At 52.8% G+C, this 14,222-nt stretch overlaps 1 protein-coding gene across 2 annotated transcripts; it reads right to left on the reverse strand.

Moving 5' to 3' along the window:
* Positions 1-4,373: 4,373 nt before the first annotated feature.
* Positions 4,374-12,439, reverse strand: ABCF3 (ATP binding cassette subfamily F member 3). 2 transcript variants are annotated; one of them, XM_032298439.1, is made up of 21 exons: positions 12,189-12,439; positions 11,820-11,967; positions 11,601-11,680; positions 11,021-11,067; positions 10,706-10,803; positions 10,484-10,606; positions 10,060-10,326; positions 9,668-9,748; positions 9,524-9,583; positions 9,368-9,424; positions 9,234-9,256; positions 9,068-9,123; positions 8,754-8,954; positions 8,582-8,658; positions 7,502-7,546; positions 7,291-7,423; positions 5,880-5,968; positions 5,461-5,552; positions 5,146-5,278; positions 4,931-5,018; positions 4,374-4,843 (listed from the first exon to the last, which is right to left on the reverse strand). In XM_032298439.1, exons 1-21 carry the CDS (start codon positions 12,259-12,261, stop codon positions 4,685-4,687), a joined length of 2,130 nt encoding a protein of 709 aa, XP_032154330.1. In that variant the 5' UTR covers positions 12,262-12,439; the 3' UTR covers positions 4,374-4,684. The 2 variants fall into 2 exon arrangements, with proteins under 2 accessions (XP_032154330.1, XP_032154331.1); XM_032298440.1 differs by having other exon boundaries at positions 11,021-11,100; positions 12,189-12,390.
* Between the last annotated feature and the right edge of the window lie 1,783 nt (positions 12,440-14,222).

Consider the following 14,222-nt stretch of genomic DNA (forward strand, 5'->3'; position numbering starts at 1 on the left):
TGGGAGGCCGAGGTGGGAGGATCACGAGGTCAGGAGTTCAAAACTAGCCTGCCAATATGGTGAAACCCTGTCTCTACTAAAAATACAAAAAAAAAAAAAAAAATTAACTGGGCATGGTGATGCACACCTGTAATCCCAGCTATTTGGGAGGCTGAGGCAAGAGAATTGCTTGAACCCGAGAGGCGGAGGTTGCAGTGAGCTAAGATCTCACCACTGCACTCCAGCCTGGGTGACAGAGTGAGACTCTGTCTTGGAAAAAATAAAAAAAGAGCTGTGCTCCTCGGTGGGGTGCGGTGGCTCATGCCTGTAATTGCAGTAGTTTGGGAGACCAAGGTGGGTGGATCCCCTGAGGTCAGGAGTTCAAGACCAGCCTGGCCAATATGGTGAATCCCCGTCTCTACTAAAAATACAAAGATTAGCCAGGCATGGTGCCAGGTGCCTGTTTTCCCAGCTACTGGGGAGGCCAAGGCAGGAGAATCGCTTGAACCTGGGAGGTGGAGGTTGCAGTGAGCCACGATCGCACCATTGCACTCCAGCCTGGGCAACAGCGAGACTCTGCCACACACACACACACACAGAGACACGAGCTGTGCTCCAGTCAGACTGGCCTTGAGTCCCAGCCCTGCCACCCAGTATGTCAACTCCCTGTATTTCCTCATGTACAAAACAAGGGTGTAACAATTGAGCCAGTCACATAGGGCTGTTGTGAGGACTGAGTTAATACAGGCAAAGCACTTACAACCCTACCGTTACACAGTAAGAGCCTAGTAAACATGAACTGTTAGGACTTTAACGTTCCTTAGCATTGTGTTGAAACAAGGGGAAGTTAAAAAAAGGCGGGGGGCGGGGGGAGAAGGCCGTGGCCAAGCATGGGGGCTCACACTGGTAATTCCAGCACCATGGGAGGCCAAAGTGGATGAATCACTTGAGGCCAGGAGTTCATGACCAACGTAGGCAACATAGTGACACCCTGTCTCTACAAAAAATTTTAAAAATTAGCAGGGCGTGATGGTGCATGCCTGTAGTCCCAGCTACTGGAGAGTCCTAGGCTGCAGTGAGCTATAATTGTGCCACCACACTTCGGCCTGAGCCAGAGTGAGATCCTGTCTCCAAAAAAAGGGCTCTTTTCAGGCCAGTGTGGTGGCTGATGCCTCTAATCCCACCACTTTGGGAGGCTGAGGCGGGCAGATACCTGAGGTCAGGAGTTTGAGACCAGCCTGGCTAACATAGTGGAACTCCATCTCTACTAAATATACAAAAATTAGCCAGGTGTGGTGGCGCTCACCTGTAATCCCAGCTACTCAGGCAGTTGAGGCAAGAGAATCACTTGAGTCCAGGAGCCGAAGGTTGCAGTGAGCTGAGATTGTGCCACTGTGCTCCAGCCTGGGTGACAGTGAGACTCCATCTCAAAAAAAAAAAAAAAAATCCTCTCCCAAGGCCATGCCTCCTCCTGGTGGCAGCTGGCACCCAAAGGCTGAGCATGAGAACCTGAGAGCCCGGCTAACTGGCCCTGACTTAGGACAACCCTGCAGAGCTCAGCCAGCTCGAGCATGGCCGCAGCACACACTGGGCTGGGATTGCTGCCCAGACTCTCCCTCTGTTCCAGTCTGTCTCCTGGGCCTGCTTTCCTGGGTGTTGATCCCAGGGGCACCCCCAATAAATGCCCTGCATGTTGGTTTCTCCAAGCTGCTTCCCACAGAACTCAACCTATGACAGGCACAGGAGATGCGGAGATGAGTAAGCCACGGTCTGGCCTTCAAGAATGTCAAGGCCAAGTGAAACTGCAATCCCACGTGGCTTGCTGGGGTAAGCACACCGTGCAGTGCAGGGGCTGGAATTGAGGGAGTCCAGGCCCTGCTGGGGACCAGCCGGGTTGCCTGAGGTGTCAGTGAGTGCAGTCCAGCCAGGAGAAAGAGGGAGCCCAGGATTTCAGCAAAGATTCTGTGGACTGAGGCCTGACGTCAGCAGCTGTGGAGACACCTCCCCACCTATGTGGGGTTTGCGAGTGAAGGGGGGCTGCCGTGATGTGTCATCCACAGTGAGCAGCAGTGACCTGCCACCTTCCACGCCAGGGTCCCCTCTCTCCCGTCTCTGTCCTGTGCTTTCCAAAATGGGGCTGGCTGACACTGTTTTCCATCCTTCATGACAACTATCTTCTGCTGACTCCCCTCTCCCCTCCAAAAGCAAGGCCTTTCTCAGCGCTCCAATTCCTCAACTCCGCCGCCCCGAGGTCCTGCAGCGTAGGCTCGTGTGGCCACATGCAGGCTGCTTGCACGACTTCCATGGAATCATAAAATTGGAAGCCTCCCCGGCTGCCTCCTACCCCCAAAGGCTCTTCTCCAAAGCCTAGCAGGGCTGAACAGTCCCAGTGACTGTTCACACTGGTAAATTCCAGCACCTTGGGAGGCCACGTGGTGAAACTTCGTCTCTACTAAAACAATACAAGAATTAGCTGGGTGTTGTGGCAGGTGCCTGTAATCCCAACCATTTGGGGGACTAAGGCTTGAGCCTGACAACTCCCTCAGAAGACTGCCTGAGCTACGCAAGTTTTCCTTCCTTTGAGCCCAAACTGCTCTCTCTCTGGAGTCACTCGGAAAAATATCACTTCTTTTCCCGTATGATAGTCCTTCAAATCAGACTGGTCACTAACGTCACTGTTTGAGCGCTTATATATTGTTCTTACCAGCAAATCCTCACAACCATCCCATAAAGAAACCAGGTAGGTGTTCGAAAAGGTTGGGGAATTTGTTGTGGTTACTTTTTGTTACCAGCAACAGAGCTGTGATCTGATATTAGACTCAACTCCAACTCCAGTGCTCTTAAAGCACAAAAGCAGATTTGGCATCACAGAACCCTCCAGCTGCATTTCCAGGGACTTTTTTTTTTTTTTTTTTGAGACGGGGTTTCGCCATTGTTCTCCAGCCTGGGTAACAAAAGCGCGAGATCGCCCCTCACCGCAACCTCCGCCTCCTGGGTTCAGGCAATTCTCCTGCCTCAGCCTCCTGAGTAGCTGGGATTACAGGCACGCGCCACCATGCCCAGCTAATTTTTTGTAGCTTTAGTAGAGACGGGGTTTCACCATGTTGACCAGGATGGTCTTGATCTCTTGACCTTGTGATCCGCCCGCCTCGGCCTCCCAAAGTGCTGGGATTACAGGCTTGAGCCACCGCGCCCGGCCCTCCAGGGACTCTTAAAGAGTTGAGAGAATTCCTCTCAGGGCTCACCGCTGGTGAGGGGCTCAGAGGCTGAAGCCTGGCAAGCAGGCAGCCACAGATCCGACAATGGATGGCTCCCCAGACACCCACCTGCAGGCCTCCAGCTGGGAGAGAATCATGAGGGCTGCAAGCAAGCTCTCTGGAGTGCTGAGCTGAGCGTGCCCACGGCCACAGACGGGAGGAGGAACGCCGAAGAAACAGGCACATCAGTGGTTCTTCTGCCAGCTTCACCAAGCCACCGTCTGCTCTGTGGTCAGTCTTTATCCTGCTTTAGCCCCCAAAACAGGGCTCTCTACCTGGAGACCCATGCCACGCTATCCTCAGCAGCTCAGAGTTAAGATTCTTTCATTAAGCTTTTTTTTGAGACGGAGTCTTGCTCTGTTGCCCAGGCTGGAGTGCAGTGGCTCAATCTCAGCTCACTGCAATCTCCGCCTTCCACAGCCTCTGCAGTAGCTGGGACTACAAGTGTGCACCACTGTGCTCAGCTCAGATCTTTCCATTTTAACATCCTCTGCATAACAATCACATGTAACAGTCAACTCCTCAAGAAATAACATGTATAAAGGATACCAGCTCTGCACAACATCTCTCCCATCTTCAAGATTGCTTCATTTGAAAACACAGTGTTCTATTTCTTCCTGCTAGACCCTGTCCTAAATTCCCTACTTCCCAGGTCCCTTCTATGTGGTTAGAGGAAATATAAAGAACATGCAATCACCCAAGCAAAGTAAGGACAAAGACGGTTTCTCTTCAGCACTGAGTCGTGATCAGAGAAGCAGGGAAGACGGAGCCAGACACCGCTGGAAAAAGCAGCTGGCTTTGTGAGGCCAGGTTACAGTCAGTTCAACTGCCACACAGCGGGGCTGCGGACGTGGAACCCAAAACCCCTTCAGCTGAGGCTGGCCCAGGCTAGGGCTGACAGCACTGTGATGCCAACACATTGCCCTTCATTCCGCTGGCTCGGCCCACCCCAAGGTCAGGCAGGCAGATGACCTCAATGCCCCAGCAGCTGGACAGTGTCTCTTCTAGAGGCAAGGTTGGTGCTGCCACTGCTTCCTCCATGTGAGTGATGCAAGTGCCATAGAAAATGCCAATCAGAGAGTCCACACCCCTCAACAGTAGGCACCCACCGCCAGGGAACAGCAGAGAAGCAGCAAATGAGATGCAGGGAGAGATTTAATTTACATAGCAGCCACTTGGGGTCCAGTCAGAGCTAGGGCAGTGGGGGAATCTATAACCCCGGAGGGTACCCCCCCAGACCCCGCCCCCTGGGAGACCAGTCCTCACCAACCCTTGGATGGGCTCCCAAGGTTGTGCAGAAGATGCTCCAGTCAAAAGGAGAGAGACATTTGGGAATAAGGCTGTCCCCAAGTCGGGGGAAGTTCATGGCCTGGAGTTGGTTGCCTACGTGGTAGCCCAGGGGTCTGAGAGACAGTCCATGTCCTGGGCAAGTCCTCAGCCTGGTGGCCCTAGAGGAAACCTTCACGGCGGAACTGCTCCTGGAGGAGGGCGCGGTACTGGTCAAATCCTCCTTCCACGCGGGTGACACCGCCTCCCTCACACACCCACAGCTCCCGGCACACCAGCCTGATGAAGCGCTCATCGTGGGACACCAGAATCACGCCGCCCTGAAAGACAGGAGAACAGGAGGTACTTGGGGGGCACCACGAGGCACTGAGGCCTGGGGAGAGTGGTCGGGGTGAAGGCATGCTCACTCTGAAATTGTTGAGGGCACGGCCCAGAGCCTCAATGGTCTCCATGTCCAGGTGGTTTGTGGGTTCATCCAGAATGTAGAAGTTGGGGCTGGAAGGCAGAACCCAGGAAGGTGGGCAGTAAGGGGGTGCAGTGGGAGAAAACAGAGCCTTCTGACAGTTTTCTACCGGGCGAGAAGGGGAAGTGGAGGGAAGGGCTCTGGGGAGTGAGGCCTCACCAGGGCACAGTCATCTGAGCAAACGCCACTCGGCTCTTCTGGCCCCCAGACAAGCTGGCGACAGGGCGCATGGCCAGTTCTCCGGAGATGCCATACCGACCCAGCTGGTGGCGGTACTCCTCCTCAGGCCGCCCTGGAAAGGGCGCCTCGGGTCAGGTGGGTGCTCAGCCCACTCCCTCCCCGTGCACCCCAGCCGCGCCTCCAAGTCCCCATGTCCTTCCACATACGCTCGGGAGGGCTACTCTGCACTCACCCAAGGCTGGCCTGGATGCAGGGATCAGCCTCAGCCCTCTTCCACTCAAATCCCCAACTCACCAGGAAACTTGCGTGCCAGCAGCTCCACAGCACTGACGTTTAGATCCAGCTGCTCCACGTGGTGCTGGCTGAAATAGCCAATCTTCAGATTCCTGCAGGCAGAAGCCCAGGTGGAAAAGCAGATAAAAGGCAATGGCTGTGAAGGAGGGCAGGCTGCATGGGTGCCTGGAAGCATGCTGGTGGGGGCCTTGCCCTGCAAGCATGCTCAGGGGGTGTGGGGGGGTCTTGTCCTAGAAGCATGCTCAGGGGGTGTGGGGGGGTCTTGTCCTAGAAGCATGCTCAGGGGGTGAGGGGGTTTGCCTTGGAAGCATACTCAGGGCTCAGGGGTGGGGGGATCTTGCCTTAGAAGCATGCTCAGGGGGCAGGGGTGGGGGTGCCTTGACCTGGAAGCATGCTCAGGAATTGATGGGGGGGCTTGCCTGTGAGCATGTCTGATGCCCCGAACAGGTGCCAGGTCCCCCATAAGCAGCTTCAGCATGGTAGACTTCCCGGCCCCATTCTCTCCAACCTTAAGAAACGTTAACACTTTATACAACACATGCCAGAAAAATCAATACCGAATGTTCTCACTCGTACATGGGTGCTAAAAAATGTTGAGCTCATAGAAATAGAGAATAGAGTTGTGGTTAGTAGGAGGGGAATTGAGAGAGGGATTTGGGAGAGGTTGGTTAACCAAAACAAAATTGCAGCTAGACAGGAGGGATGGAGGAGTAAGTTCCTGGGTTCTATGGCACAGAACGCTACAGTTCACAATGACTTAGGTACATTTTCAAAAAGCTCTAAGATTCTGAATGTTCCCAATATCAAGTGATCATGTTTACGGTCAGTATGCTTATAACCCTGATTTGACCATTGCACACTGTATACATGTATGGAAATATCACTCTGTACCCAGAAATATGTACAATTACGTATCAATAAAAAGAAAAAGAGCACCGCTGTGTGTAACACAGAAGGGAAGGAAATTAAAAGGGGTCCCAGGCAGTCTCCAGTCCCAATGACTCCTTCAACAGCCAAAAAAATATTTTTAAGAACTCTAGCTGGGTGCAGTAGCTCATAATCCCAGTTCTTTGGGAGACTGAGGCGGGTGGATCATTTGAGGTCAGGAGTTTGAGACCAGCCTGGTCAACATGGTGAAACCTCGTCTCTACTAAAAATACAAAAATTAGCCAGGCGTGGTGGTGGGAACCTGTAATCTCAGCTGCTTGGGAGGTTGAGGCAGGAGAATTGCTTGAACCCAGGAGGCAAAGGTTGCAGTGAGCTGGGATCATGCCACTACACTCCAGCCTGGGTGACAGAGCGGGACGCTGTCTCAAAAGAACAAAACAAAACAAAATAAAACAACACCAAAACCTCTACAGAAAAATACATACACTAATACACTAAGGGGAGCAGTACCTGAGTATCTGCTAAGCGCAGGGGATTCACTTCTCCCAAGAACCAAGTGATGTAGATGTCGGCTCCATCTTAATGATTAGAAAACTGCTTGCTAACCAAGCTAGGAAATGGCAGTCAAGATCTGAAGTCTGACCCTGAATCCCATGCTCTCTCCATAATGTCTCAAGGTTTAGAAAACTCAGAACTAAGACCAATAAGGTAAAGCACTGCTTTCAGTTTTCATAAAACATGATACACTGTTTTCCTCCCTGAAGAGCAGCACTCTGCCGCCAGAGGACAGGGCCACTGTAAGTCCAGCAAAGTCCTTAGCCTGGGCCCTCACTCCTGTTCCACGGACCTTGTCCCTTTACAGCCTGAGGAGCTGGGCCAGTCCACACCACACACTCAGACAGGAGAATCCCAGCTCATGGCACAGAGAAACAGCAGCCATACCACACAGATGCGGGACTCGAGATCAGCAGACACGGAGAGGCGACTGAAGATGACGTGCTTCGGATCATAGTAGAAATCCACCTCATCTAGCTGCAGAATCGGTGGCGAGAACTTCTCAAACCCATCAGGGAACCTGCAGGAGGCAGAGGTGACGATGTGGAGCAGCCAGAAGGAAGCGATTCCCCGCCAGCCCCACCGGCCCAGCGCTTACTTCATTACCACCTCTGATTCCTTGTCCACAGGCTTCAGCTCAGGTCTGCGGGCACAGATGAGGTAGACTGGATTTACAACTTAAAAAATCACTTCCTGCACAACCGATGTATGTTCAGAGAAAACTCAGGGCTTATGCTCCTACCAGTCAGGTATCACTACTTTAGAGTACATTCTTCTCGTTTACTATATGCTAAAAAATAGAATCAGGCTTTTGTGACTTTTTACCCATAGGTAGTGTACTGTGGTGTATTTACATGTTGCAAACATCTAAGCCTTATGATTTTAAGCTTCCTGCCAGCACTTATAGAAAGGGCACTTCAAGACTGAAATCCCAATGCACATTATCACTAGTTATTAAGAAAATGCAAATCAAAACCACAGTGAGCTATCTCGTCACAACCATCAGGATGGCTAAAACTAAAAAGACAGTAACAGTGTTGGCAAGGACATGGAGAAACTAGAACTCTCATTCCTTGTTGGTAGGAATATAAAATGATGTCGTTGCTTTAGAAAAGTTTGGCAGTTCCTCAAAACATTAAATGTGGAATTACCATGTAACCCAGCAATTCCGCGCCTACGTACGCACCTAAGCAAGTTGAAAACGTGTCCACACAAAAATGTGTACACCAACGTTCACAGCAACATTATTCATAATAACCAAAATGGAAACAACCCAAATGTCCCCTAATGACTCAATAAACAAAATGCTGTGGAATATTATCCAGCCACAAAAAGAAATGAAGTACCGACACACACCACAACATGGATGAACCGCAAACATGATGCTGGGTGAAAGGAGTCAGACACAAAGGTTACTATCCTATGATTCCATTTAAAGGAAACACCCAGAATAAGCAGATACATAGAAGCAGAAATAATAAATTAGTGGTTGCTATGTGCTAGTCAAGATTAGCCCTCCAAGGACAGTGTGGAATACTCTGCTTCCCAGCAGAGGAGAAAGTCAAAAGTGGCTTCTAGCAAAGGGGAGAGCTAGGATGGTCAGGCAAACGGTGGCCCACAGATGAGAAAGGCGATGAGAGAACTGGGGTCAGGGTCTGGCCAAGGCCACTGTACTCACAGCTTCTCCAGCATCTTGAGTTTACTCTGCACTTGAGAGGCCCTGTTGGCATTGTAGCGAAACCGGTCAATGAAAACCTGCAGGGGAGGGGTGCAGGCATTGGTGAAACTCCCTCACTAGCCCCCACTCCGGAACGCATGGGATGGGAGCCCCAGCCCTGCCGGCCCCAAACCTGGATGTGCTGACGATACTGCTGCTGGGCCTCATATTCCCGCTGCTGGTTGAGCAGCCGCTCCTGCTTACTCTTGATGAAGGTCTCAAAGTCTCCCCGGTAACCATCTAGCCGCTGGCTATGCAGGTGGATGATGTCTGTGGCGATGGCATTCAGGAAGTTGCGGTCATGAGAGACGACCAGGATTGTGGAGGGCCATGTCTGAGGGGTCACAGGACGGCAGGTCCAGTTTGGGAGGGCAGTCAGTTCTCAGGCCCCCAGGTATCTTGGAGGCCGACTTTCCCCCACCCACTCCAGCACCTACAGGCACTCACCTGCAGGTAATTCTCCAGCCACAGGATGGCCCTGACATCCAGCATGTTTGTAGGTTCTGGAGAAGTAGGGGAGCACACACTTGGGATTGCAGGGCTGGAGAACTAGGAACTTGGATGCTACCACCCCTGCCCATCCTAAAGCCTGGGTGCCCCATTTCAAACTCACCATCTAACAGCAGCAGATCTGGTCTATGAAAAAGAATACACGGCATGAGGGTTTAGGGCAGCAACTCACTGCCACCTCCCAAGAGCTAAGACCAATCTTCCATAGGGCTCCATACACTGGCCCAGAAGACTCACCTAGCAAATAGGGCCCGGGCCAGGGCCAGCCTCATCCTCCAGCCACCCGAGAACTCCCTAAAGAATGACGGGGCCACATTAGGGGTGGGTGGTCATCAGGTCAGAAAGGGGCTGAGTCAACAGGGTTCAAAGCCAAGAATGGCAAGGGTCACTCACCGGGTGGGCTGCTGCTGCATTTTGGGGGTAAAGCCAAGCCCAGCGAGAATGACTGATGCTCTAGGAGGGAAGAAATTGAAGAAGTCAAGTGGAACAGTCCACAGAAGGGAAGGGAAATCTGGAGGGAGGGGGAATTTGATATACCTGGCAGGTGCCTTGTCGGCCTCAATCTCCTCCAGTTTGGCATAGATTTCTGCCAGCTCTGCGGCTTCAGAGCCCTCCGCCCTGGAGGGAGGAGAAACAGCAACTGGCCTAAGTGGGGGCAGTCCAGGAGGATGTCCTGCACCCTATACAGCTGGAAAGAGGCCACTGGCTACCTTGTGGCTAGAAGAGGAAGAGAGTACAGGAAGGATCTGCTCAAGGTAATGAGGACACTGGGCACTGTGGAAAGAACAAGGGCTGTTGAGTCCCAGGGTGCCAAGTTCTAAGCTCTGCTGATTACTAGGATGGACACGCAAATGGTGGATTGTTCCAGCACGGCAGGCACTCTGTGAGGGCCAGCAGCTGCTAGTTACTCTCTAGCCTGAAGCCCTCACCTGCCAGCAGCAATCTGGGCGCTGAGTTCCCGCTCCCGCCGTAACAGGCCCTCCCGCACACTGTCACTCTCCAGCACACTCTGTAGGGCAGGGGTGTCATCTCCAGCAACCTCTTGCTCAACGTGCAGCAGGGAAATGTGGGCTGGAACCCGCAGACTCCGGGTGGCCAGCATCTTCAGTAACGTGGTCTTCCCCAGCCCATTCCGCCCCACCAGCCCGTAACGGCGGCCCCATGCCAGGTTCACATCAGCTCCAGCCAGCAGTACTCTGCAGGAGGGGAGAAAGGAGACCAAAGCTGCTCTGAAAACAGGTGCACAGATAGTTTAACGATAAACCTAACATTGTTTGTAGCCCCATTTCATCTCTCTAAATTCTCCTCTAATTAGAAAAAGAAAGCCAAGCCCCGCCCCCACCATTCCCTCACCTGTCCCCGAAAGACACATCGAAGTTCTCAATTCGCACATCATAGGATTTGTTCTTGCCAGATGATTCCAATCGACTCTCCTTTCTGCTGCCTGCCTGGCTGGCTGATGCCTCTTCTAAGACTCTTTAAAGGGAGAAACAGACAGCTCTTAGTGCTCCCCACCACCTTCTGTCCAGGCAGACACTGCTCTGCTCTCTTCTGAGCCATGCTTTCCCCACTCACAGAGGGTTGCTGGTCTTGAGCGTGTCCCTCTCTGACCGCTTCTCCTGCTTTGCCTTAAGTCGAGCCTCGGCCTTCTCAAGCTTCTTTGCATTCACTGTCTAAGGATCCAAACACATCGACTTCACTCTAGAGTGTAGGCTCAGAAAGGAACCCGAAGAGAGAACACCTCAAGTAAACCCTCTTAACTTACCCAAGATGAACAGACTCAAAGGCTCAGGGAAAGACACAGTCAGAAATCCCCCCAAAAGATCCTCCAATTAGGCAGTCCACTCCCAACCCCATCACAGGCTCCCTCCCTTGCTTCCTCCTCCTCACCGAGGACTGTTCCCTCTTTAGCAGTCCTGGAAGTTTGGTTCCACAGTCTGTAAGCGATAAGAAAAGCAGTCACCTTCTCCCTGAGGGAAGGGAAACTAACACTTTGAGTGACTAATATGAACCAGGCACAGACACAGACGTTTTCTACAAAACTTTATAATCCTGGAGATAGATGGCTATTATCTTCCTTGCACTTAAAAAACAAAAACAAACAAAAAACCTCACATAAAAGAATACAGAGGCATAGGCGGGGGTGGGGACAGATAACCAACTCTAACAAGATCATGCAGCTGGTTAGTAAGTTGCAAAATTGGAGAGTGAAACCAAGTCTGTCCAGCTCCAGGCTCCTATGCTTCCTACCATACCCAAGAGCTGGGAGAACCCTCCAACAACAGCCTCCCCGACCACCCCCCCCCCACCATGGGCTCTTTTGCCCTCGGTAAAGACATCAACTAGCTCCTACAACCCTGTCCTGTGGAAAAGCAGTAGTAGGAGCCCTAAGCTGCAGGGGCAGATGGGTAGGGGCGGAGAAAAGGACAAGGGCAGTTAGTTCAACCTCCCCGCGCTGTCGCACTCTCACCGTAGTTCTCTGTTATCTTTGACAGCTGGATAGGCGCGTCCAGTAGCACCTGGCTATTTCCCTGGCTCTGTGGTTCAGCCCTATGTCGGTAGGGACAGAAAGCGCAAAGTTAGGAGTTGAGAGAAAAGCTCTATGGCCGTCAGACCTTCTTCCCCCACCTCGTCTCCGGACCGTTCACCCTCCCTTCGCCCCCATCAACCCCTACTCCCTGGCACATACAGGCGCAGAGTGTTGTACATGCGCTGGCACACGGCCCTGATGCCCGCGTCATCCTTGCTGTCCCCGGACACCTCTTGCAATAGTTCCCCCACAGCTTCCACCAGGTCATCCACAGACTCAAAGTCCGAGCTGCCGCTGTGCAAGACGCCTGCGCAGGGCGTGGCAGACGAGGAAGGTATCAGGTAGGGAGGACACACAAGCAGTTTCCCCAAACAGCGGCCCCAGTCCAGGTTCGAGCCCCAACCGGCCCCCGGGACAAGAGGTCATGCCGAGGAGAGGCCTGGCAACGGTCCCCGGCACGACGCTCGCTTAGGCTTTGCCCCGGCCTCCACTGCGGTCTCCTCAGCCGGCTGATTCAGTTCTGCTTACCCGTCACGTAGTCGAAGACCTGTCCGTCAATTTCGGGGAACTCGCTCCGCAGGATTTCGGCGCAAGTCGCCATGTTCCAGCCGAGAACCAGTCCGCGCAGTCGCTGTGAGCCCCTGGCCTAGGCCCGCCCCCCGCCCTGTCCCCGAAATCTCGCCCCCTCCTTGCAAGGCGCATGCGTAGCGGTGACACAAGAAAGGAGCGGAGAGCAAGGAGCCTGGCGGGCGGGGCGCGCGGGGCCCAGAGAGGCGCTGAGCCTGCGCCGGACCGCCCTCTCTGCGCGTGCGCAACACCTTTTCTGCGGAAAGATTAGTCACACGTGCGGTTCGCGCTGCCTTCTGGGAGGTGGAGTTCCCGGAGCGAGGGGTGGGGCGGCGGCTGAGAGCTCAAGGTTTATCAGGGCGCGAGGCACCGGTGGTCTGGCAGGTGGGAGCCTCCCAAGAGACAGGCGGCTGATAAAGCACTTTGGCTTTGCCGGGTTTTATGCGCTCCCTCGAGGCGCGTCTGCTGTGGCTGCGCACCCAGCCAGGCCCATTTTGGAGGCCGCCCAGAGCTGCTGATTCACCCTGGTCCCTGACTCTGGGCGCTGAGCTCCCGCTCCCGCTGTAACAGGTCTTCCAGCACACTGTCACTCTCCAGCAAACTCCCCCCCACCTCAGTGCTTTGCTTTCGGGGCCCCCGGATCCTACGGGCTCCTCAGCCTGGTGGTCAGCGCCACCCGCCTGCCCGCCGCGACCTGTCTTTTCATACTTGATAATTGAGCTGACCTTTGCGAATTAAGCCCATTCAGTTCTTCCACCACCCCAGGGCACGACCAAATCCACCGCCAAAGGGCAAGAAAACCAGAAGGACAACGTGGCTTGTATAAATTCACTGGTATTTATTCCCTACCTACACCCAAAGCCGACTTCTTCGCACCCTGAATCTCAGTAAATGCCAGTAAAAGGCTACTTCCTTTCACCGATTCCCTCAGGAAGCTAGGAATTTCCTCCAAAATGACGTTACTGCTTTATATTTAACGTGAAAAGTCCTCCAATCGGCCTCTAAAGTGGCACCCAAAATTACATTACTACGCATTCATCCCTTTGGATTAAAAACATTGCCATCAGCCGGGCGCTCACACCGGTAATCCCAGCACTTTGGGAGGCCGAGGAGTGCTGATCTCCTGAGGTCGGGAGTTTGAGACCAGCCTGACCAACATGGAGAAACCCCATCTCTACTAAAAATACAAAATTAGCAGGGCGTGGTGGAGCATGCTTGTAATCCCAGCTGTTCAGAAGGCTGAGGCAGGAGAATCGCTTGATCGCTTGAACCTGGGAGGTGGAGGTTGCGGTGAGGGGAGACCGAGCCATTGCACTCCAGCCTGGGCATCAAGAAACTCCGTCTCAAAAAAAACAAAAAAAACAAACAAAAAAAACACACACCTGCCATCATGAGGACTCAATCAATCCTGATAGTTAACCATTTTACAGGAAATACAGGTAAAGAGGATTAAGTGACTTCATGGGGACAACAGGCAAATTCTGATGGGAGAAATGACAGAACTCTAGTTTCTTCGACAAAATTGCAAGACCTAAAGGGAAACATCGATTTTAAAATTTGAGCGTGATCTTGGCTCACCATAACCTCCGCCTCCTGGGTTCAAGTGATTCTCCTGCCTCAGCCTCCTGAGTAGCTGGGATTACAGGCATGTCCCACCATGCCTGGCTAATTTTGTACTTTTAGTAAAGATGGGGTTTCTGCATGTTGGTCAGGCTGGTCTTGAATTCCCGGCCTCAGGTAATTGTCCCTCCTCAGCCTCCCAAAGTGCTAGGATTACAGGCATGAGCCACCACGCCTGGCCCATTACACTATTCTACTTCAGTTTATGTTTGAAATTTTCTCTAGTAGATTTTTCAAGTGTAAAAAAGCTGAAACTAAGTTAAGGGAAAACTGCTGAAGGCAAACTTGCTCTTTTATCTGCCCCAACACACCAGCAGGATCTGGGGCATTCCCCAGGGGCACGTTTGTAAAATGCACTGCCTGGGAGGGGGAGAA

The sequence above is a fragment of the Sapajus apella genome, unplaced genomic scaffold, assembly GCF_009761245.1.
Source record: "Sapajus apella isolate SASKATOON/1434 unplaced genomic scaffold, GSC_monkey_1.0 scaffold38, whole genome shotgun sequence".
Taxonomy (NCBI): domain Eukaryota; kingdom Metazoa; phylum Chordata; class Mammalia; order Primates; family Cebidae; genus Sapajus; species Sapajus apella.

Bases quoted from the DNA above. Each gene is read 5' to 3' on its own strand.
- ABCF3 (XM_032298439.1), bottom strand. From the start codon at position 12,261: ATGGCGACTTGCGCCGAAATCCTGCGGAGCGAGTTCCCCGAAATTGAC. The intron at 11,681-11,819 runs GTATGTGCCAGG...CTACCGACATAG, and splicing joins ATGTACAACACTCTGCGCCT to GGCTGAACCACAGAGCCAGG. The intron at 11,068-11,600 runs GTGAGAGTGCGA...TATCGCTTACAG, and splicing joins AAAGATAACAGAGAACTACG to ACTGTGGAACCAAACTTCCA.